Source organism: Rhamphochromis sp. 'chilingali' (assembly GCF_963969265.1).
Source record: "Rhamphochromis sp. 'chilingali' genome assembly, chromosome: 10".
In the NCBI taxonomy this organism is placed as follows: domain Eukaryota; kingdom Metazoa; phylum Chordata; class Actinopteri; order Cichliformes; family Cichlidae; genus Rhamphochromis; species Rhamphochromis sp. 'chilingali'.
The window spans coordinates 6527104-6549701 of NC_137937.1; the positions used below are offsets into that span (position 1 = coordinate 6527104).

The following is a 22598-nucleotide window of genomic DNA, read 5'->3' on the forward strand; positions in this document are numbered from 1 at the left end:
GAAGCTGACACAGTCTCTATGGAGATGGGTTTTTGTGGGGGGGGGGGGGGGGGGGGGTAGCAGGAGGAGAGAAGCTGCAGAGAGGCGTGTAAGACTGCACGCCTCTCTGCCTGACATTATAATTATAATAATTATTTATAATTATTTAACTCATTCACTGCCATTGACGTCTATAGCCGTCAATTGCAGTGCATGAGTCAATGGGTTTAACTCATTCACTGCCAATGGCTGGCAGTGAATGAGTTAATAAATATAAAATAATTATTACTTTTTAAATTTTAACCCTTTAAACACCAGTTTGTTTGTCCATTGCACCAGCTGGAAGATAACCTCAAATCTCGCAATTTTATATAATTGCATTGCTACTGAAATTTCTTGTATTATTAATAGTAGAGTCTGGGGCATGTAATTGATTCTCATCAACATTGATTATAATGGATTGTTATTTTTGTGCAGAGAGAGCAAAAACATAAAAACTCCCTCTCAGCTTGTTCGTGGCCAAAAATGGCCACCCCTTGTTTACGTTTACAAAATGCTATAAAATTCATATATTAAGAAAAATTTCCACCTTTTTTTACTTGATTTTTTAGATTGTGCTGTTCATGAAAATCAAAATTTCATTCAAATTCAGAATTTTAACCCTTTAAATACCAGTTAGATCACATAATCCTAGGAACTCATAAATGGAAAAAATCATAAAACCCCATTTTTCCCCCCAAATAAAACATGCCATCTGATTTATTATCTACCCATGGTGGAGGTTAGATGTATAGCAATAATTAACAGTATCAGTGACTTTTATACATCTTTGTTTTTTTGTGCAGTGACAGAAAAACATAAAAACTCCCTCTCAGATTGTTCGTGGCCAAAAATGGCCACCCCTTGTTTATTAAATTTCCACTTTTTTTGACTTGATTTTTTAGATTAGCATCAGTGCTGTTCATCAAGACCAAAATTTCAATTAAATCCATAATTGTAACCCTTTAAATACCAGTTAGATCACATAATTTTAATGATTTACATAGGGATAAAAGCATAAAATCCCCATTTTTTTTTCTAAATAATACATCCAAACTGATTTATTTTCTAACCATGATGGAGGTTAGATGCATAGCAATAATTAAAAGTATCAATGAGTTTTATGCATCTTTGGTTTTTTTTGCAGTAACAGAAAAACAAAAAAATCCCTCTCAGCTTGTTCGTGGCCAAAAATGGCCACCCCCTGTTTATTGTTTCCTGTTTCCCCTGTGCCAGTTTTCATTTGAGGAGTGACCAAGAGTTTGTCCTCGGAGCTCCTCCGTCAGTTGGAGTCTGAACCCCTTTCCCTTTTTTACTTCCTGAGAACTTCCAGTGTTGTCATCCAACATGCTATATATTGCTTTATTCTGGTTTAGGCTCACATCTCCACTTCATCTATAATCCTCCAATCCTCACACCTTTGCCTCCCGTGCAGGTTTGTAAGGGTGCACAGCAGCTAAAAGATCTCCTTTGTTATAAAAAAGTCAAAAGTATATCTCAGGCTGCTAGTGCAGGGAACTGCATACAGGGTGACATCTGGTTTGATACCAGTGGGTACTGGATTGTAGAGCAGTCTCTCTTCAGTGGGACCCACATGGTTTTCCTTTCATGAGGGATCCACTCAGTCACCGGCTCCTCGGTCTCAGAAAATGCTCCTATGTTCTTTTCCATCAGCTGCTCGGCCTCCACCTCCATGCCCCCAAACCCCAATCCTCCCCCAAAGAAGAGGATTCACACACTGGCTAGTACTCATCTTCAGTGGTGATGCAGTCAGCCTCTTTGGAGATTGTCCCCTCATCTTCTGGAGAGGAAGTTTCTTCATCTTGGGCAGATGTCTCTTCTTCAAGGGCAGAGCACTGCTTGCTGTCCTTGCTCTCTGACCAGATCATATAGACAGTGCTTGAAGCAGTGATGACCTTCTTGCCATATTGCCAGAATAAATGATCTGGAAGCTGTTAGGCTTACTTACAGCAGTAGCTCTGTCTGCACCTGCAGAAACTCCAGGACACGTTTACAAACAGTGTTTGTCGTTGTTTGTGCTGCAGCTGCAGCTTTGAACTCTACAAAGTGTCCTGTAATTAGGTTTCTTTTTTGGTTTTTTAGAGTTATTTTGGGTATGGCATCTTTTTATGAAAAATACAAGAGTAAAAGTGCTTTTAACATGTGCTTCAAAGCTAAGTTTGACTGGGAACCTCAAAGCTCAATAGCCTGCATCCACAGAAATTCACTGCAGCCTATGTAATGTTTGATGCGTCATTATTTATTCCAGTCTACGTCAAAATTGTTTCATTATTTTGGTCCATTGGAGTGTGGTAAGCCATCAAATGCCGCTACTAGAAACTCGGAATATTACATGAAATTGCTTGCTTGGCCAAAAATGGGTAAATGATGTAATTTGGTAAAAACAAACAAACATTAAAAACTACAATTTTCATGTGTTGAGTTTAGAATAAAAGCAATTTTACCTAAACCGCATGTTATAGTACTGTCAATAACAAGGAATCAAAAAAGGTGGTTATAATGGGTTTCAATTGGCCAAAAATGGCCACGATAGAGTCAAGAGGAACAATTTGGTGTATAGTGAATATTATTGACATTATTAAAGGAGGGAAACCCTCACAAAAAACGGATAGAGCTGTGGAGCAGCCAAGGGAATAGACTGAATTAAAAATTACCTCACTAAAATATAATTTATTATACAAAAACAGTTAAAAATGTAAAAGGAATTAAAACAACCCTGGCCAGGGAAAACACACAATAAAAATCAATAAAACACAAACATTAAAAGTCCAGTGGCGTCCGCCACGGCGTAAAAGTCACTAAAAGTTAAAAATCCAGCCAATCAGAGCAGAAGGGGAAACCCGGCGGCGTCCTCGCCGTCCTATCAGTGTCTCTGCTTCGGCGTGCCCGGATGGGCAGAGCTCTTAATTCTGTCCGCCGCTTTCCTGTAGCACGCCAATCGGCACCAGCCCGTCTCGCCGTGGGAGGTAGGGCGCTGTCCCGCTGCCACTGATTCCCCACCGTAGCGTGATCTGGCCTCGTTGTTATTCCAGCAGCAGAACAGCTCCCTCCGCTTCTCTGCTCGCTGGCGTCGTATGCTCTCCCACGTATAAAGTAGTGATGGAGCTTTACTTAAACATTTCTTCAGCAAATCTACAACACAGAGGCTTCTTCACATTCACACTTTGTGACATAACAGCGGTCCTCTCCAAAGCAAGTGGTCCTCAAACAGTCCTTTGGAATTCAATTCAAAATACAAATCTGTGTATATAAAAGCCATTGTGACTTGTTTCTAAGCTTTGATTCTTTTGGGGAAAGAAAATAAAAAGAGAAGGAAAATAAAAGGGAAAAAGAGCCTGCATTTTAAAGCCTCATTAGTGTGGTTCCCATGTAATTCACCCCCGCCTCATCGAGCAACTAAATGTCACTCCTTTCTCCTTCCCTGGAACTTACACAAAACTTGATTTTTATTCTAGAAGACTCTTTAACCCTCCGCTGCATAGCGTTGCCCTGAGGCAACAAACCACATGTTCATGCCTTACACTGGCCCTTCAAAAAACAAAACAAAACAACCTTTTTTTTTTCTTCAAATAATGCTACCGGGCACATCTCTTTCCAATAAAATGATGAGTTGAAGGTGGTGTGACTTTCTGCAAGCTGCACTACGAGCGACATCTCCATTAGGAGGCAAGATAAAGATCACAATTTTACATGTTTATAGTGAAATAAATGTATATAAAAATACTTGTATGTGCATGAATATGTTAAGAAGCATATTTGAATGTTTGTTCTACTTTTTAAAATTTATTTATACAGCAAAACTGTTAATTTTCATTCGTTGCCTCAAGGCAACACTGTGCAGTTAGCCTATTTTTTTTCAGGCAATATAATGCATCTGCATATGTGTGTAGAGATGTGTTTGGGTGTATTTATATAATCATAGTCAATGTTTTTTACTTTACAATCTACTCATAATTACAGGACATGAATGTAAAAACCTTTTATGGAAGGAAACTGCACTTTCTGTCCTCAGAAAGTGAGGGCAGTGAGCTTTCAGGGAGTGACAGTAAAGTAGTGGATCCCTGAATCAGGTTTGAGGGACACTTAGGAGCTCAGGGGTCAGTTGGTAAAGTAACTGTGTCTGTGGTCGTGTATTACTTATTGTTGTTGGGGCACAAATTTGTTTACACACTCACATTGTGCGGTCTCGCAAATTGTAACACAGCAAAATCTCCAGTGTTAAATTAACACTAGAGAGTGTCTATATGGGTCCACTCCTCTGAGTGTTAAATACAACACTGTTGAGTGTTAAATGAACACTTTTGACAGTGTTATATTTTTAAAAGTAACCTAGTCACTTTTGAAGATTAACAATGACTGACACTGAGCAGTGCTGAAAATAACTCAAAATGTTAGAAATATTCCAGTTGTGATGGGAAGGGCCAGGATAAGTCTCCAGGAAATGAATGTAAGTTAATGTAATGTCCCCAAAAGGGATGGAAACACAACATGTGTGTGTGTGTTTGCGCACGATCATGGGGTTAGGGTCAAATGTTTGATGTATTTTGTCAAATTGTGTCAAATTTTATGATTGATATATTATTAGGGGCCCTAAAGCTCCCCCAAAATAAGGAGAAATGTTTTTTTTCCCAAAAAATTAAAAAGTCATGGAGTAGTAGGTTAAAAACAGTGAAAAAAAACAAACAAACAAACACAAAAACAACAAACAAATAAATCACATTTTAAGAGATTAGAGGAAACTTTATATTGAAAACTCAAACTTCTTAAAAGAAACCGTCACCCAAATTTCAGCCCTGGGGCCAAATCTAAAACCAGTTTTAATATATAAATATATAAATCTCATACACTAAACTGCAAAGAAGAAAACACAGTACTTTATTATCAGAAGACAATGCCTTGATTGTACATTCACAGCTGAAGTCAGTACAAAAACATTTGCGTGGGTGGGTGCCAGTCCCTTTGAAAAACATCACTGACAGCAAAGTGGTCCACTTTCTTTAAAAGTGTGTCCACTAACACATGATGTGAAGATATAGCTACAAGAAATTAAAAAATGACAGACGAATCAGATTACGGAAAATCTTAAAATAATAATAACTTTTTGTAAAAATGCCATTTGGCTCCTGGCCTAAAGAAATATTTGCTCACAGTGACGCTGCTTATACCAAGCACGCCAATTCCCCTAAACCAGTCGGTCCTTCACACCAATTGGTTCTTTGGAAATTTAAGCACATGGTTATCAGCGCTCAGTCGTGCATTCTGCAAACCGTCCTGGCTGTAAAACCTCAGAGATGACTCAACGTGGACTCATGAAGATTTCCCAACAGATTGTTTTCAGAATCACTGGATCGTATGACGTTTATAAGATCACTGAAGTGAGTAACAGAAAACTACAGACTGAGTTTATGGATGGTTAAAAACTCGTCATCATTACTACATCCTAGAGTGTTCCTCCTCCACAGCTGCGTCACGCCACCAAAGACTAAAAGGCAATTATTAATTCTTGTCTTATGAAGAGTCTTACAGGACGCCCACGAAATTGGTTGCATAAAAATTTTGCTTAATAGTTTTGTGAGAAGCTGATGTCACACATGAATACTTTGGTTATGTCATATTTCTTTCACAGTGGGGGTGGAAAAAGAAGAAGAAAACTCCAGAAACAAATAGTCTCTTAATCAGTTATTCAATGTGAGAAACACGTATACAGAAAATATATAACAACTTCACACAGGTGCACAAATCCAGCGTTCAAAACAAGTTGAAAAAACAAACTGCAGCGATCCAGTGATGTTGTCAAATGTGACAGTGAACAGCTACCTCAGTACATTCATCCTCAGAGACACATTTGGTCCGTCTTTCAGGCAGAGAGCAGAGAAAAAACACTCTTGATTACAGTCTGTGTGGAAATGTGAAACACGTAACTGAGTAACAGCATGGTTTCTGCAGAACATTCACCCAAACGCTCAACCTACTTTGTGATGGTTATTTTGCTTTTTAAATAATGACCGTATCAAAAACTAATTAAAGCATGTTTATCTACCCTGACATGAATGAGACCAATCAGCTGACTTCCCCATAGAGACGGGCAGTGTTTAAAGGTACCCTTTAAAAAGAACAACCTTTGACATTGTTGGCTGTGGGCATGCTTGAGGAATACAGCCATTACTTTAGTGGAATGGATGGTACAAACAAAGTATTGATGGATTTGGGATCCTTGATGCTTTGGCTACGTAGGCTTGATGCACAGACCATAAAAAAATCAAAAACTGAGCAGCAGCAGTAGCAAGGACATGTTTTTAAATTCTTATTTTGCTAAATGACAATAACGGATTTTAATCACACTGTGTTTAGAGGACTTCAGTGGCCATCAGGACAGAGCGAATGCTCATGTTGTCTGCTCTGAGGCTGGAGAACAGGGATTCCTAGCAGTAATTCAGATGTGTTGAGAAGTACAGACCCCCAGTAGGCAGATCTCCTTCAGCTGATAGTGCTCTGCCTTTGAACATTCCAGCAGGTGCCACTACTTTCCTGCCTAATCCAGGTCCATGATGTGCTCGGCAACAATGTCCATGGCTGCCGAGGCCTTGATGGAGCTCCCTGCTGAGCCAGAGTCCACAAACATCTGTGGTATGTCGCTCCCAAAGTAGATTTTGCTGTTGGCTGCGATGGCCTTGTATTTCATCAGCTGCAGGTACTCTGGTGTTAGCTTGAGCTGTGAGAGGGAGCGACAGGATTCCAGTGAAGGAAGGTAATTTTGCAGCCCACATTTGTCAACCACAATATGTGTTTGTGTCTTTACCTTATTGGCCTCAGCCGCTCGCTGAGACGTGTAGAACTCTGCATCAGCCTTGGCTTTCTGCCGGGCCAAGAAAGCACCGTCTATGAACCACAAACACAAACTCATATGAATCATTAGCGGCATGGCAGTTTAACAAAAACTCTACCGTAGGCGTCAGAGAGCGGGAAGCTGGAGGATTTTCTGCAAATATGTATTTGACCCAACCGCTAACTCCCAAATGCAGCAGCCAAAACAAATGCCCTTGGAAAAGAGCAAACATGTGGCAGTACTTACTGCTGAGTTTTACACTTTCCATTATCAGATTTATAAAACTGTACCTGTACCGTACTCACAATGCAGTTCACTCGATGGATACATTCATTTTAGAGATCAAAGAAATAGGATCCCTTTAAAATTTAAACAGAATACTTTAAAAATGAGCCCAGTAAATTAAATCAAGTCATTCTTATGAAATCATTCTGTTTTAATAAAAGTGCATTTGTATGAAACACTGACGTCAGACATTCACTGGCCACTTTGTTAGGTACACCTGTTCAACTAGACATTTAAACTAATGAGCAGTCAGCAGAAAATCTGTGTATTTGCATGTAATCGAGTCGACCTGCGGTTCAAAGCGAGGATCAGAATGATGATATAAGTGACTGCATGTGCTCTGAGTATTTGAGAAACTGCTGGGATTTTCCCCACACAAGCATCTCTTGTGTTTACAGAAAATGGTTTGAAAATATCCAGTAAGCCTCAGTTATCTGGGTGAAAATGCCATCAAGAGAATAGCAAGACTGATTTGAGTTGATATGAAGGCAACAGTATATCAAATAACAACTTATACCCAATATCCAGGGTATGCAGAGGAGTATTTCAAAACACAGAGCGTGTCCAGCCAAGATATCTGCATCTGGGCTACAGAAACAGAAGACCACACTGGGTGTCACTCCTATCAGCTAAGAACAGAAAGCTGAGGCTAGACGATTAGAAAAATGTTGCCTGGTCTGATGAGGCTCCATTTCTGCCACCGCATTTGAATAGCAGGGTCAGAATTTGGCAATAACACAGTAAAAGCATGTCTCCCTCCTACATTGTATCAATGGTTCTGACTCATGCTGGTGATGAATGAATCGTTTCTCCTCGCTGAATGCAAAGCACCACAATCGCTCCTCTTTCTTCTTCCTTCACTGCTGGATACAAACCTTCAATCTCAGAGATTCTTTTTTCTGTTTCCTTCTCCATGACTTTCTGTCCAAACTTGATTTCTGCAACTTGAGCCACTTTCTCAGCCTCTACAAAAAACAAAACAAAACCCCAAAACATCCAAGCATGTTAGCACGTTGAGTGCAACTAACTCCGAACAAAGCGCTCTCAACACGACAGTCTCGCTTCAGTTTCTCACCTATCACCGCTTTAATCCTCTCCGTCTCTGCCTCCTTCTCCACAACCTTCTGTGTCTGCTGGGAGATCAGCAGCTTGGTCTTCTCGCTCTCCCTGCGAACATGTTAAAGAGCAGTTAATAAAAAAACAAAACAAAACAAAAATGCTTTAACTGAGAGCTACATGTGACTTCTGTGTGCAAGCTTGACTTTGGGAGCTGCTTGCTGCCGGATGTCTGTGGTTTGTTTCAATATTAACTTCCACAGAAATCAACATCATTACCAAAGAAGCTCCAAGGTTTGTGGAAGGGCATGACACAGCACTCAGACACTGGCAAAGGAGCTCAACCCTGCGTCTGCCCCCACAACTTTCCAAACCTTTATCTCAAATCTGTTATTCTGGCATCCAAACCACGTCTTGCAGCAAAATTCCTGCACACTAATTCTCTGTTTTACCTTCAGCCTCAGAGGAGCCACTAGTGTCCACTCAGGAGACTAATGACTAATGCCTTTCCCACAGACTGGACTGCCTTTTGTAACACTATGATCTCAAGTTTCAAATTCACGATGTTTTTATTACTGTCCAGAACAAAAACCAAAACGAAGTCTGTCGTGGAAACAAAACTGAAAGAAACACGTGAATCGAAGATCTAATTACCCTCCACAAACAGCAGTTATAGAGGAAAACAGGATAAAAAGCCTGACTTCCTGTGCTGCTGTCTAAACAAAGTACCAGAAATACAGATGCTACTGCCTCCCACAGGTCAGAAAGGTACTTTAGTGACCGAATCTAACAAAGTGAAAGTAGCGATACTGGAGACTTATTTAAAAAGGAATCAGTTTATTACAAGAGACTAGATTCTTATCAAGCTGTCGAAGTACACAGCTCACTGTTGTGGCTAGTGTGAACATTTCTTCATAATTTTACGCATGCACACATGCACTCATGCATGCATGCATACACTCTTTGCTTAAATAGATGTGAGTTACTGCAGAGCCCTTGGCTAGAACCGTTTCCCTTCTGGGTCCAGTTTTTCCATGACTGCATCAACGAGTTGAAAAAAACGTTGGTTTTAATCCGTGCAGCTTTTTAACTCTTACACACACATCACTGCTTAACCAAGAACCTCCACTTTTTAGAAGGTCAGAAAAATAAAACTCACTTTTTTAGGCTCCCACCCAAAAAGTTTTATCAATCGAACTCCTCAGCAGCACAAGCTTGTTTTGGCTGCTCCCTTATTCAGAAGCGCCACGGCAGGTAGAGCCCCATGTTTGAGTTGGAAGACTTGGATGCTTCACAGCTCTATGGTGTATCAACACATTTGCCTTTCATAAGAAACATCACTGAATAGAGAATCAGATCAGAGGTGTTGTGTCAGAAAGAGCATCTGGTGTGTAAAATTAATTTAAAAAAATAAAATAAATTAATGAGACGAATCAAAAATATGTTGCGTTTCCGTTGTAGTGACCACATGTGAATAAGAGAGGAGCTCCCAATAAAACTCAGAGCTTCAGCACTGCTTTCCCTCCACTCACAGGTTGATATGAATGCTGTACCTACATCAGGGCAAAAATAGCTGATTTACTGCTTATTCTACCTCCGTTCTCTCACTTATGGCCAACATAGAAACCACAGTTTCTATTTTGTCAGTATGCACAACATGGGCGTCTGAGTGCCGTAAACTTTGTAAGAACCTGAAGGAAAGCAGCAAACAAGTCCACGAGCACACCGATGATTTTTTTTGTGACCACTCAGCCTGTCCATGTGACACCAAACACACACGCGTCCTTCACACAGACTCCAAGTGGACAACAGCTCACCTGTGCCGTCTGTAGGAGCGTATACCACCAGCATGAGGTCAAGAGTTCAGTTGTGTGTTTTTTCTTTTAGTTGTGCTGGTGGCAGTGGGTCACAGTTACACAGTTTTCCATGCAGTAATGAAAGAATATAGAAATCTGTTTGAATGTCGTGCTATGGAATGTTTAACAAATGTAGTGAGTAAGTGATGGTGATCACATATGCAGGTCTACACATGATGTTCGGCTCTGATGGATTTAGGGTCATTATTAATGTTGTGATGATTTAAAGTAGTTTGTTTTAAGGTCAGAGTGAATGTGGGTGCTCACTTCACTGCTGTGGATCTTCTGCTACATGTTCACACACAACAGATCTCTGTGAATTATTCACTTTTCTACAGTTGCGTTGAATGTTTGCCATCGCCTCGCATAAAGAGCTTAAAGGATCTTCATTTAAGCATGCTTTCCCAGTAAGACAAGTCAGAGTTACACATAGTATTGTGTAATAGAGTAAATGCACCCACGGGTAACAAAGACCAGATGACTAAGTACCATCTAAATTCTGTCCGTTATTTAACAACATATGGGCGTCCATGGAAGACTTAAGTGTATTAAATTATTTAATTTCAAGTTATTTTTTTATATTCTTCTCATTCAGTCCTTATAAACATCCCCAAAGGAGAAGTCTAGAAGAATCATATTATTTTTTCCTCCCCATTTCATATTCCTTGTGGAATAATTAGAAGAAAAACAAATCAAAAAACAAAACTCACATAAGCTCGTAGTTCCGGCGAATGCTCTCTGGGATGTTGGGCTTTGTGACACGGACCGCCTGTGGATAAACGGGACAGAAAAAACATTCAGATGGAATGCAACGACCAACAAGACCATAAAAAGAGCTTTTTACCACCAGAGAAGCTCCTGCTGGAGAGGAGCCCAGGCCCAGTGAAGTCCTGTTTAAGAACTCTCAACCGAAACTGTTATTTCAGCAGTTCCTGTTGATTTAGAGTAACCATGTGTGGAGGAGTAATGCCCAGTGAAGACCTTAACACTCCGGACTGACACATGGCTACACTGATGAGTGCAGTGAGGAGGTGAATTAACAGTGGGGAAGAAGAAAAAAAAATCATCAGGCTCCCTTGTAACTTTAAAGAAACACTGTTTTGTGATTTGATCCAAACTATGGGAGAGAGCCTTTGTAAATCAATTTTATGGACTGAAGACTGGGTTTAATTAGGCTAAAATTATCATGTGTAAATGATTACAAATGTGTAATGTTCCTCTCTGTCGCCTCATTTGAGCTTTCCCTTTATTAGAACAAGAAAACATTTGGCACTTTCCAAAGGAATGATTCAGAGTCAGACCCCCTGCCATCCAGATATTCAGTCAGCATTCAAGATCAGAAAAGGTCGACAGAGGATGAATAATAACGCCCCTCAGGGAACTTCACCTAAACTGAAAGTGAAAGCATCCAAGCTAAAAAGACAACACAAAGCCTCTAGTGTCTTTTTTATATAATATGTGTACTCTAAAAACATTAAAATCAGGTTTGGGGTTGGACCAATCCGAACGTCTCGGAATAACTAAATTCAATCCTTTATAATAAATATCTACAGGTCAGAATTTGATTCACAAATGTGAACCATGTATTGCATTTTGTTTGACTCAGACAGCTCAGTTGTATAATAAACTAGTGTTTCATTTCCCAGACGAACTGTAATTTCTGTTGCATCAGTAACCTAGGAATAACTCTCGTTGGTGCTCTTGGCAACCGTTAGAGGACACAGACACCACTCTAACATGTGTCCAGCAACAAATACAAGGAGAAAGCTAAAGCAGCACAAAGGCTGGAAGTGAGATTGAACATCTGGCACTGACTGTTTTTCGGAGGAGTTCTAGCTGCACCAGCATGATTACATTTTGCTTCTTCTACAGAGTAAGCAAACAAAATGAAGATCTTAGGAAGGTTAAGCAACAGCAATTTTAAAACGGCTGACAGATCTACAGTCAGGCCTTCTTTATAATGTAAATAAACTCTTTTAACCAAGTTATCTTATCAACACAGTCTTACTCAGTCACAAAGGTATGCTAATTAACAAGGCATGCAGAGACTAAAGCCACAGCTTCCACTTTAATGAAGACATAATAACATACAGTCCTGGTCAAATGTTTAAGACCACTTGAATGGCAACAACAACAAAAAAAATATTTTGCATGTTTGGATCTTAACAAGGTTCCAAGCAGAGCTTCAACATACAAGGTGAAATGGGAGTGGGACCAAACATTTTTTGGAGCATGCAATTTATTAAAAACAAAGCTTAAACTGAAACAGGCTGTTTTACAGCTGATCAAAAGTTCAGGACCACATGCTTTAAAAGGTCAAATCTGTGCAAAAATGTGGATTCATTGTCATTTTCTGTCAGATAGTCACACTGTCATGACTGTCTCATGGCTGTCCGTCAAGACACTGGATCCTCAGCCCAAATTAAGGCTGTTACCGGTGCCGACTGCAGCCCCATAACCATCAGACGGCATCTGAGACTGAAGGGCGTCAAAGACAAAAAATGTCTTCAAAGGCCTCGCCTCCTTGAACGCCACAAAACTAACTGTTTGGACTTTGGAGGAGAGCACCAAACATGGGTCAGTAAAGTTGGAAGAACATTTTCTTCTCTGCTTTTTCCTTCAGTGGAACAATGAAGCTTGAGGAGGTGCAGGGGTATCAAACATGTCCAGATGTCACAGAGAGCATCCCTCATGACTGAGGGCCCTCGTCTTTGTGTTAACGCCTGTGTTTTTCACCAGGACAACGCTACAGTACACAATGACTGCAGGACAAGGGACTTCTTCCAGGATAATAACATCACTCTTTTGGACCATTCTGCTTGTTCCCTTGATCTAAATCCAATTGAGAGCCTTTAGAGATGGATGGCAAGTGAAGATTACAAAAATGGACAACAGTTCCAGACAGTAGATGCCCTTCATGCTGCCGCCTTCGTCTTCATCTACCACTTGGTGAAATGGTCCCACTCACCTCATGGAAACACTTGCATTAAGCATACCGCAACTGATTTTTGAAGTGAAAACAAAAACGGTGGAGCTGCTCATTACTGAGTTCATGTTTGGAACTTTTGAGGGGCTTACAGGGTTTTTTGGAGGTGTGATCCTAAACTTTTGATCAGCTGTAAAACAGCCTGTTTCAGTTTAAGTGTTTTTTTTTTCTCAATATATTGCATGCTCAAAAAATGTTTTGTCACACTCCCATTTCTTCTTGTTGCATGTTGAAGCTTTACTTGGAAACGTGTTAAGATCCAACCATGCAAAATATGACTTTTTAACATTTTTCAAGTGGCCTTAAACTGGATCGGGACTGTATGATGAGACATTATGATAAGAAATCACAATGTGGATCACAATGTTAGCATAATATAAGCTGACTGATCCAGAGCAGGTAATGTTTCCATGTACATGATGTACATGGAACAGAGTCTGAGAGAGGACAGAGGAATATGCAAACCTGTAGAGCTGTGTTTTACTATACTGTAGTATGAGTATATGTTGGAGCAGTAAGAACTGCACATTACTACAAATGACCATGCACTTAATTAGTAATGTAGAAAAACTTTTTAGACCTGATTTCTAAGTCTGGTCTAGACTTTAAGGCTCAGTAGGGTTTATTGGTATTCAAAGGGTGTACCCGATCATGCATTCCCCATTATCTCTCATTGAGTCTTGGGTTTTGTCGAGTCAGCTAATGCAAAGAAAGCCCTGCTGTGTGGTACACCCTGTGCTGTCAGCAAACTGGAACTGACAAAGCTTTGACCTCATATTTACAATCACACTGAACTTCATTCTGGCCTGGGGTCTGTCTGATCCTCTGCCTTTACCTGAATGATAAGTCCAGGCGCCATGTTTGTTAGATCCTCTTGTAGCGTCAACTTCAGATTTTCATCAATTTGGTCTGTGGCGGAAAAGTGTGCAAAAAAGGCAGGTAAAGATGAAAAGCTCTGAAACACTTCTGGCTCTCCAACTGTTAACAATGGCGCCCTGAAGCCCCCGCGCCCCTCACCAAACAGGCCGATGTAGACCTCCTGCAGAGAGTGAACGCTGCAGAACTGGTTGAGTTCGTGGTGAACTTTGTTGAATATCAAGGCTTTGTCATAGTCTGCAGTGAAGTTCCTCACTATGTCATACACTGTAGAGATAGAAGTTTTAAAAATTACATTTTTATATATGGAGTTACAGCTGTCCCGATGATATTAGGATAAACACACTGTGTGGTGAAACGCTGAAATTACCCGCCGATGGAATGAGGTAGTTCACCACTTCTATGCGATCAAAGTAAATCATCACTCCTCCACTGAAAACAGAGACAAAAAAGCAGCATATCATTCAAAAGCTTTTACCCAAACACCAGTGTGAACTGACAGGGGCTATTTTTTTGGTTGTTCAGACACACGTTGGTGAACCTCTGATCCCTGCAGCGTTGGAGGTTGTGTGTGGGAGTCTCTATTGTGTCATGATAAATGCTGAGTTTAATAAGGCTCGAAACCACATCCAAAAACAGCAAACTAACCTTGTTCCACATGGTACGTTCTTCACTTCATCTGTCTGCAGCGTCGTCTACGAGATAAAGATCACATATTCGACATGTTGTTTTTCAACACTTCAAACTCCTTTTATTGGTTCCAACATGCTAATAAAAACACTCAACCAGTAGGACTCAGAGGAAACACAGCAACAGGACATCACATTGTAATTATATACCAGTGCAGCACCACAGAGAGCCTGACCAACATCTCAGTCTGGAATCATTTTGTTTCTCCTCGTAAGCCTAATTAATGTGGTCTTAATTCTAAATACGTGGAGATCATTCCCTGCTAATATCAGGACTCAAGAGCACTCCGTATACACATGATGAGATGTGGTCCTGCAGTCTTTGTCTTAACATTACAGAAGATTCAAGATTCAAAGTGTTTATTGTCATGTGTCACAAGAGAAAGGGCATTTCTCTGTGCAATGAAATTCTTTCTTTGCTGTCCACCCACAGATGCCAATTAATATATACAATTTGCCTCAACACGGGAAACCTCACCTGGCCCGGACACGGAAAGGATTGACAGATTGATAGCTCTTTCTCTACAATAGAAATAGAAAATATAAATACAAATAGTACAAATAAATAAATGAAGACAGAAATGGAGACAAAATATGGAGGATGGAGGATGACTTGGATGGAAGGATGGGATTATTTAACAAGAGTAATGGACATTTTTTGGTTGTAACACCAAATAACCCCAACTAACAGTCTTTTTGGAAATCATCGTGATGCTACAGTGAATTTGACCTCTAACCTTTTGGACGTAAAAGGGCATCACTTCATCAGTCATAGTCAAAATGTCCTTTGTGAGGTCACTGAGCCCTCAGTGACCTGTGACCACCAAATTGTAATCAGCTCCACCTTCAGTTCAACTCGATGCTTGTGCCAAACATTCCATTAATCCCTAAGATATCATGTTCACAAGGAGGAATGATGAATTACGCCTCCATTCACAGCTGTCATACGCACTCGCCAAAAATGGAAAGAATACACTGCTCAGTGTTTCTCAGAAATATTTATTCTATATCTTTCAGGACGTAGACCGCTATCTCTGCATCATATTTCTGTCTATGCACAGTCATGCAGAAAATAAAGCGCACCCTCTTTCAGTCCCAAAGCTTCATACATAAGGACACAATAAAACATTGATCTGGTCCTGTTCATGCATGTGACATCATTGGGGTCATTGTCCTGCTGCATGACACAATTTTGGCCGAGCTTAAGCTGTCAGACAGATTTGACCCTATGATACTAGGATAGCAAGGTGCCCAGGTCCTCAGCCCCCCACCACCGTGCTAATATGAGGTGTTTTTCTGATATGCTGTGTTTGGTTTTCACCACCTGTGGCACTCTGCATTACGTCTCCACTTAAGTCTCATCTGTCCAAAGGACATTTTTCCAAAAGTCTTGCGGTTTGTCCAGTTTCTTGGAACAATATGATTATTACTGAGCTACAAACAGAACGATAACATGCATGCAAAGGCTACCAAAACCATAACCCCCTTGCTAGAAGCAATAATGTTTCACAAATACAGTGGTTTACCTCAAAGCAATTGGGCTGTATGGAAAACAAATAATATCCATGCCCCTAGCTACTAAAGCCAAAACAAAGACAGAACTCAACCTGATAAGTTACTTCAGCTTTAACAAGAAACTCTTGATTACCATCAGCTGCATTCAAACCACTAATTGCATAAAACTGCATTTTCATTTTTCCCCAACGACTGCAGGTAGTAGCTTGTAGCTAAATCTGATACAAAGCATCTTTGCTTTGTTTATGATTAGCGTATTTTGCAGCCAGTCCCTGAAAAGAAAGAAGAGATCGACAATCAAGAATGAACAGTATATGAAAACATTCTGTAGAGACGAGTGTCTGGATCTGAAAAGAGAAGCTTCTCTCCTACAGGGCTACAAGAAGGGTGGACACTGACACCAGAGACCGAGCTCCAGTTACCTGAAGCGTCTGGTTGTAGCTGCTGCTAAAGGTGGCCCAACTTGCTGTTAAGGTCATGGAAGTGATTAATGTTTAACAAAATTTGGCTTCACCGTGCTAATCTTTACTCAGACTGCTTTTGTTTTAAACGCAATACAGTTTGAAGATATAACAACTTAGTGTGAAGCTAAACAAAGAGCTTTTCATGTGTCTAATATATTTTCCCATCTTACGTTGCAAGTACACTGTAATCTTCTGGGAGCGGGCCATATAATGGCTTAACCATGCCCACTTATATTTTACAGTAGAGGAGACACTCCTCTGCACACACCTTTTGAAAGTTATGTTTAAACAGTGATTGAGAAAGAAAGAAATCATTTACACTTGGCTTATATGGTCACATAAGACTTTGGTGGTATTTTTTCATAAGTTTGCATGGGGAGAACAATCCTCCTCACATGGATATTCATTCAAAGAAAAGAACAATTGAACAACAGAACATCCAGCATTCACATCATCACTCCATAATACAGCCCACCCCATGGAAAGCACAGCATATTTATGACGCAAGGTAAGGAAATATTGTTTGTTTTACTGCAAAATCACCGTGAAATTGTTTACTTTTGTGTTACCAATAACAGTATGACATTAATAATATTTATACTCTTTTTATTTATTTTGTATCCCACAGACAAAATGTGACATAAAGCGAGCAATGTTCAGATTATTAACCTGAGAGTTCCAATAAAAGGACCGGCATGACTCACCTGCACAGACTTGTATGTGGTGATGAAAGGAAGCATAAGATGGAAACCAGGACCGCTCGTGGTGGTCAGGAGAGCCCCTCCCCTGTGTGACACACAGTTAGAATCAGTAAAATCATTAAAACAGAAAACTTCCAACCTCAAATTAGAAACATCAACCTAGAAATTTTCCAGGCTTCAGAGGACATTTGTGTAAAGAGCTCCAATTAAACAGGAAAAATATGCAATGAACCAATTATTTACTGCATGTCCATGCAAGTGATGACATCAAAATATCCTGAAGCTAAGATGGCTTATAATAGCTAACAGCTGGTAATTACAGTGCTCACCGTGGGACAGACAAGATGCTAAAAGCAAAGTGATCTGAAGCAGGTGCTTGATTCTGGAAAGTTGTGCAACAGAGGAGTGTAACGCTAATCTCCCACATAACAAGTAAAACAGCTCACCTGTAGTAAACTCCAGTGTGCCCCTCATCAATCTTGTGCACAGAGGCCAACAGCGCTGCTCCACCAAGAGCAGCAATTATTGAGAATACGGCACCCCACTGTGCCATCCTGGCAAGAAGACAGGAGAGACAGCATGTGAAAATAATGAGCAGATGGAGCTTCTCTTCTGGTGTTTTCACACCGACGGTCCTAATTACAATCAAATGCTCACACAATCATCCAGCTACATGTCGCAGAACAACTGTCTATCCTGCCAGCGGGCCACAAAGTGCAGCAGTAACACACTGGAGCTTCCTTCTACCTCACTGGTTTATCTCCTCTCAGCTCAGGCTTAGCCAGACATCAGCTGTGACCTTGTCACACTTAAAGAGGATTGAGCACCGTTGGCCTAGAGACAGCTCAACGCATTGCCACTTAAGAAAACACGTGCAAATGGTCAGAACGCGAGCCAACACAAACTCAAACGCGCCATGGAAGTAGCAACAAAAAATTTTTCCAAGCAAAAAGTTGAATTTGACATTTAAGCTGACAAGCAGCTGACTTCAATAACTTCAAAAGTCCTAACACATCGGAAAAAAACCAAACAACAGCATCCTGGTCTGTTCATAGATTTTTAGTCGATTTGTAGTTTTAATGTGCAACATCTGTCGCCAAATGAATGAAGACATGTTCTTGGCTGGCTGGTGTTTAGTCCATTTTTGTTTGTTTGGTTTTTTAAACTGGAGTATACTGAGCTCGTTTGTCACTGAGTGACAGTGATTCAGAAATTGTTCTCCAGGCTTCCCGAAGGAGATTCAAACTCCTTCTTTCGATGTTTCTGCCTTTTGTTCAGTTTCCTGTTATGTTGATCCCACACTGCTTCAATAAAATTTGGATTCATCACTCCTTAAGGAGTGAGATCATTTCTGAGATCATTTCTGATGCGACCTCAGCAAAGAACTGGTGGGATCAATAAAAGGGCCTCAAGTCCTGTTTCAGGTCTTTGGAGTTTTTCCTATTTCTGAGGAACATAACTTTCATATTCTGCTCATCTGCATTAGATAGTTTTTAAGGCCTGCTACTTAATCTACTTAATATTTTGTCCTCTGTTTCAGCCAATAGTTCTTTGTGCCTGTAAAACTGTTATCTTTGTCATTTCTCATAGATGTAACTAAACAAATGAGAACTTATGATGACTTGTTGTGACACGCTGCCAGTAACAAAGTGACAAAAGGCAAGAGTTCAATATAGTCTCTGCTCAGTTGTCTGTTAGGTGCAGAAACAACACTGGTTCATCCCTTGAGTTTTCTGCTCAATTGATTCAAGAGTTAAACGGATTAACCAAAAAAGAACAAAAAAAAGAGAGAGAGAGAGAGTTTTCTGTTCAGCTCCACCCCGAGTCTTCAGATCCAGTTTGGAAACATGGTGATAGCTAGTAATGTCAGCTTCACTACAAGACGACACCAACTAGCGAGTGACATAATTAGTTCATTAGCTCTACAGTCTCTGGTTTTAAACTGTGTTACAAATTAATCTCCCCTCCAGTGGTTGTGGTTTTCCAAGTATGACAAGTTGTTTCTGTCTCTACACGCTCAAGCTGTTTCTACAGGATCTTATTTGTGCTGGAACCATTACAGCATGAGAAACAACACCACTCATTTTACTGATGTCAAAAAATCGATGTCTACAGGTTACAGCATGTGGAGGAAAGAAGGCTGGATTCAAACTTACTGATGTGCTGCACACCACTTCTTTCTCAACAGGGCAGTGTTCAGGTGTGTTAATACTAATTAGATATTTAGATATATTAATATAGGATAGATTTCTATATCCACTTGTGGTCAGATGTTTCCATAAAATCATTATGAGCATGAATGTCATTGTAATTTTGTGTTTTTAATTATTTTATTTGAACTGTTCTTTTTCTGGGGTGGAAGATTGCACAGTACACATCTTAAGAGAAAAAAAAAAGAAAAAAAAAAGAGTGTGGTGCACACGTTATTTTTATTTTGGACTTTCTCTAATCCACAAGGCTCACATGTATATACAGGCACAAATTTACACATACAGGCCTGCTTGTATTTGATTTAATGTCTTAAGTAGCACCAACAAGCTTTGATATTTGACCACTTTTCTTGGCAGAATTGGCAGAGTTCACTAAATTGTTAGGCTTCCCGGCACAGACTCGGCTTTTAAACACAGTTTAAAGTTTCCATACTTGAGGTCGAGGCTTTGAGAAAACTATTCCAGAGCATTAGTGCTAGCCTGTTTTATCCGTTCTAAAACAAGTTTTAATGTGTGTTTGGGATCACTGCTCTGTTTCAACACACAGTTGTGTACAACTATTAAACATCTAGCTGCTAATTTGAGTTGGAAAATTTGGAGTTAGCCCCCTTTCTTCATTACTCCATCCACTTTGTGCAGTGTTCCAGTAACAGGGCAGCAAAACAGCCCAAGAACATGATGTCACCACCATTCTTGGCAGCTGGTTCAGAAGTTTTTAAATCCTTGCCTTGACCACTTCAAACATATATTTTGTCACTGTGCTCAAATAACTAAATCTTGTCCTTATCTGACCCTAAAACTTTTCTCCAGAAGGCATTTGGCTTGCCCATGTGGACAGCTGCAGATTTCAGTGAAGCTTACAGGCGTTGATTTGGGAGCATCACTTCTTTCTTGGTCGACATCCTCTCAGTACATGGTGATGTAAAACTGGCTTCACTGGTATTCCTGCAGTTTCTGGATCATGGCAGGCTTGAGTCTTAGTAGTTCCTGAACACCCCATTATGAATTTACTCTCATCTGTGGGGTAACAATTTGCCAAGGTCTGGAAGAAGACTCCAAGTGGTGAAACGTGTGAATAACTCCACCTACGTACAGACCATCCCAAATTGTGAAATTCTCCTCCTTAGATCTGCACCGTGCTCCTGGAACTGTCTCATTGTGCTGAGTACCGGCGAATACAGTCAGTGCTGTCAAATAAATCTTTTGGCAAAGATAACATACCAGTCATGAGGACTAAATTAAAAGTCCTTGGCCTTGTCGAGTTAAAACAAATTGTAGAACTTTTGGCGCCATTTATGGAAATATCTAAGTGAGCGTATGATGTATTTGAGCCTGCATGTACACTCTTGACCTTGTGTGGATCAACGAAAATCCCAAATAAATTTAAATTTGTGGACCCAACCCTTGTTTTCATACGATCATTAAAGCTGACTGTACAACCATTTCACACTAACAGCTCACTGAAAACTCCAAATTGCATCCAACACATTTATGCCCATGCTGAGTGTGTCTAAACTTGTGACCACAACTGCAAACTTCCTGTTGACTAACTTGACCTGATGGAGCTAGATATGGAGCCATTTCAGCTTTGCTTAGTAAAGATTTGCAGAGATGTAATCTGGTAACCCTGCTAACTCAAATGGCTTTTATAAATACAATACTTAAAAACATATGGAGAGATATAATCCAATTTTGATTTCTCTACTGATCTACAACCTTTTGCTTTTTAATATACAATAGTGTTGGATATATTTATTAACGCTGCAAACTTTAAAAACAATGAAACTGGGTTTGCTTCCAGTATTAAACGTTTAAAACAAGTTGTGTGCACTGCTTCCTCAAATAAACGAACACACCACCATTGCAGCATTTCAAAGTTCAAGTTAACGTTGGATTAAATTTAAAACACACTTAGGCGAAACATGTACGCCGAATAAAAGGAAAGACCCTAAACATCTGACTGTAGCATGAAAATTATTAAAATGGGACAGCCACGTACGACATACAACTAAACCAAATGAAAAAATCCAAATATTTGAATGGGATTCAGATTCATGGGCTTCGTGGCTTAGCAACAGTGGGATATAAGTTGTTACATTATTGCTGCCCCACAGAAAGGAGCCTCTTTCAGTGGCAGACCTTATCAAGATGTCTCAACCTTCACTTGAGTGTCCGTTTTAAAAGCTTAACACGAGGCCAAACACTAAATCATGTTTAGCTAACACTGCTAAGTAAAACAACCTTAGCCAGTCTCTTTTCTTCTAACATGCTAGTGGCATGTGAAACGGCGATGGTACATAGTTTAAATATGCAGAAAGGCACATTTCGGTAGCTCAACAACATCTTACCTGTAGTTTCTGCTAAGATGACAGCAACACAAATAAGAAACACCTCCGGTACTTTCTTTTTCGTTTTCCTTTTGACTGTGCGGCATCTTTTGCTTTTTTTACTTGCGCCCTCTGGCGGACAGCCAGCAAACCGCATGTCCCTCACTGAGCCAGAGCTATCTACGGGGTCAAGTTGAAGATGCAGTTTTGTTTTGTTAGTGTTGTAGGGCAGATGATTTACTGTGTGCACCACAGTTTTAACCTCCTAAGACCCGAACTCTTCCACGGCATGCATTTTTAATTTCTCTTTGATATTTGGGCATATTGGGGTATGTAAAAACAAAGAATTACCAGATTTATTTATTTATTTATTTTTTTTTTTTACCTTATTTTTGTTTTTAAGAAAAATAAGAGCCACATATGAGGATATTCACTTAAAATTTTGATAGAACAGTAGCAGTATAATGTCCTTGTAAAAGGATATCAGGCCCTTGTAGAGCAAAATTGAGTACTTTGGTCTAAATAACCCAAAATGTGGTGTCCACATATGTGGACGCCAGGTCCTAGGAGATTAATATGGTGGGGGTTATTATCACGCTGATTAGGTGACACCTCTGACACTGCCACAACAGGAAAGACAGCCACAGACTATGGTTAAAACCCAAAGGCTCTTTTTCACAGTGGTTTGCTGTGGAGTTATTACATGTTTGCACAGAACAAAGCAAATTTGTTATAACTGTATATATTTATAGGAGAAGCTAGGATCAC

The 22598-nt window shown here is 40.0% G+C and overlaps 1 protein-coding gene across 1 annotated transcript; it reads right to left on the minus strand.

Annotated features, from left to right (window-relative positions):
• Window positions 1–4897: 4897 nt before the first annotated feature.
• On the minus strand, window positions 4898–21987 carry erlin2 (ER lipid raft associated 2; the record flags this gene model as incomplete). Its single annotated transcript, XM_080894703.1, is given in 13 exon segments — window positions 4898–6751; window positions 6839–6918; window positions 8026–8115; window positions 8226–8317; window positions 10773–10831; window positions 13884–13957; window positions 14066–14191; window positions 14295–14356; window positions 14573–14619; window positions 17297–17378; window positions 17740–17847; window positions 21852–21951; window positions 21954–21987. Coding segments are annotated over 13 exon segments (1134 nt in total). The 3' UTR covers window positions 4898–6571.
• Between the last annotated feature and the right edge of the window lie 611 nt (window positions 21988–22598).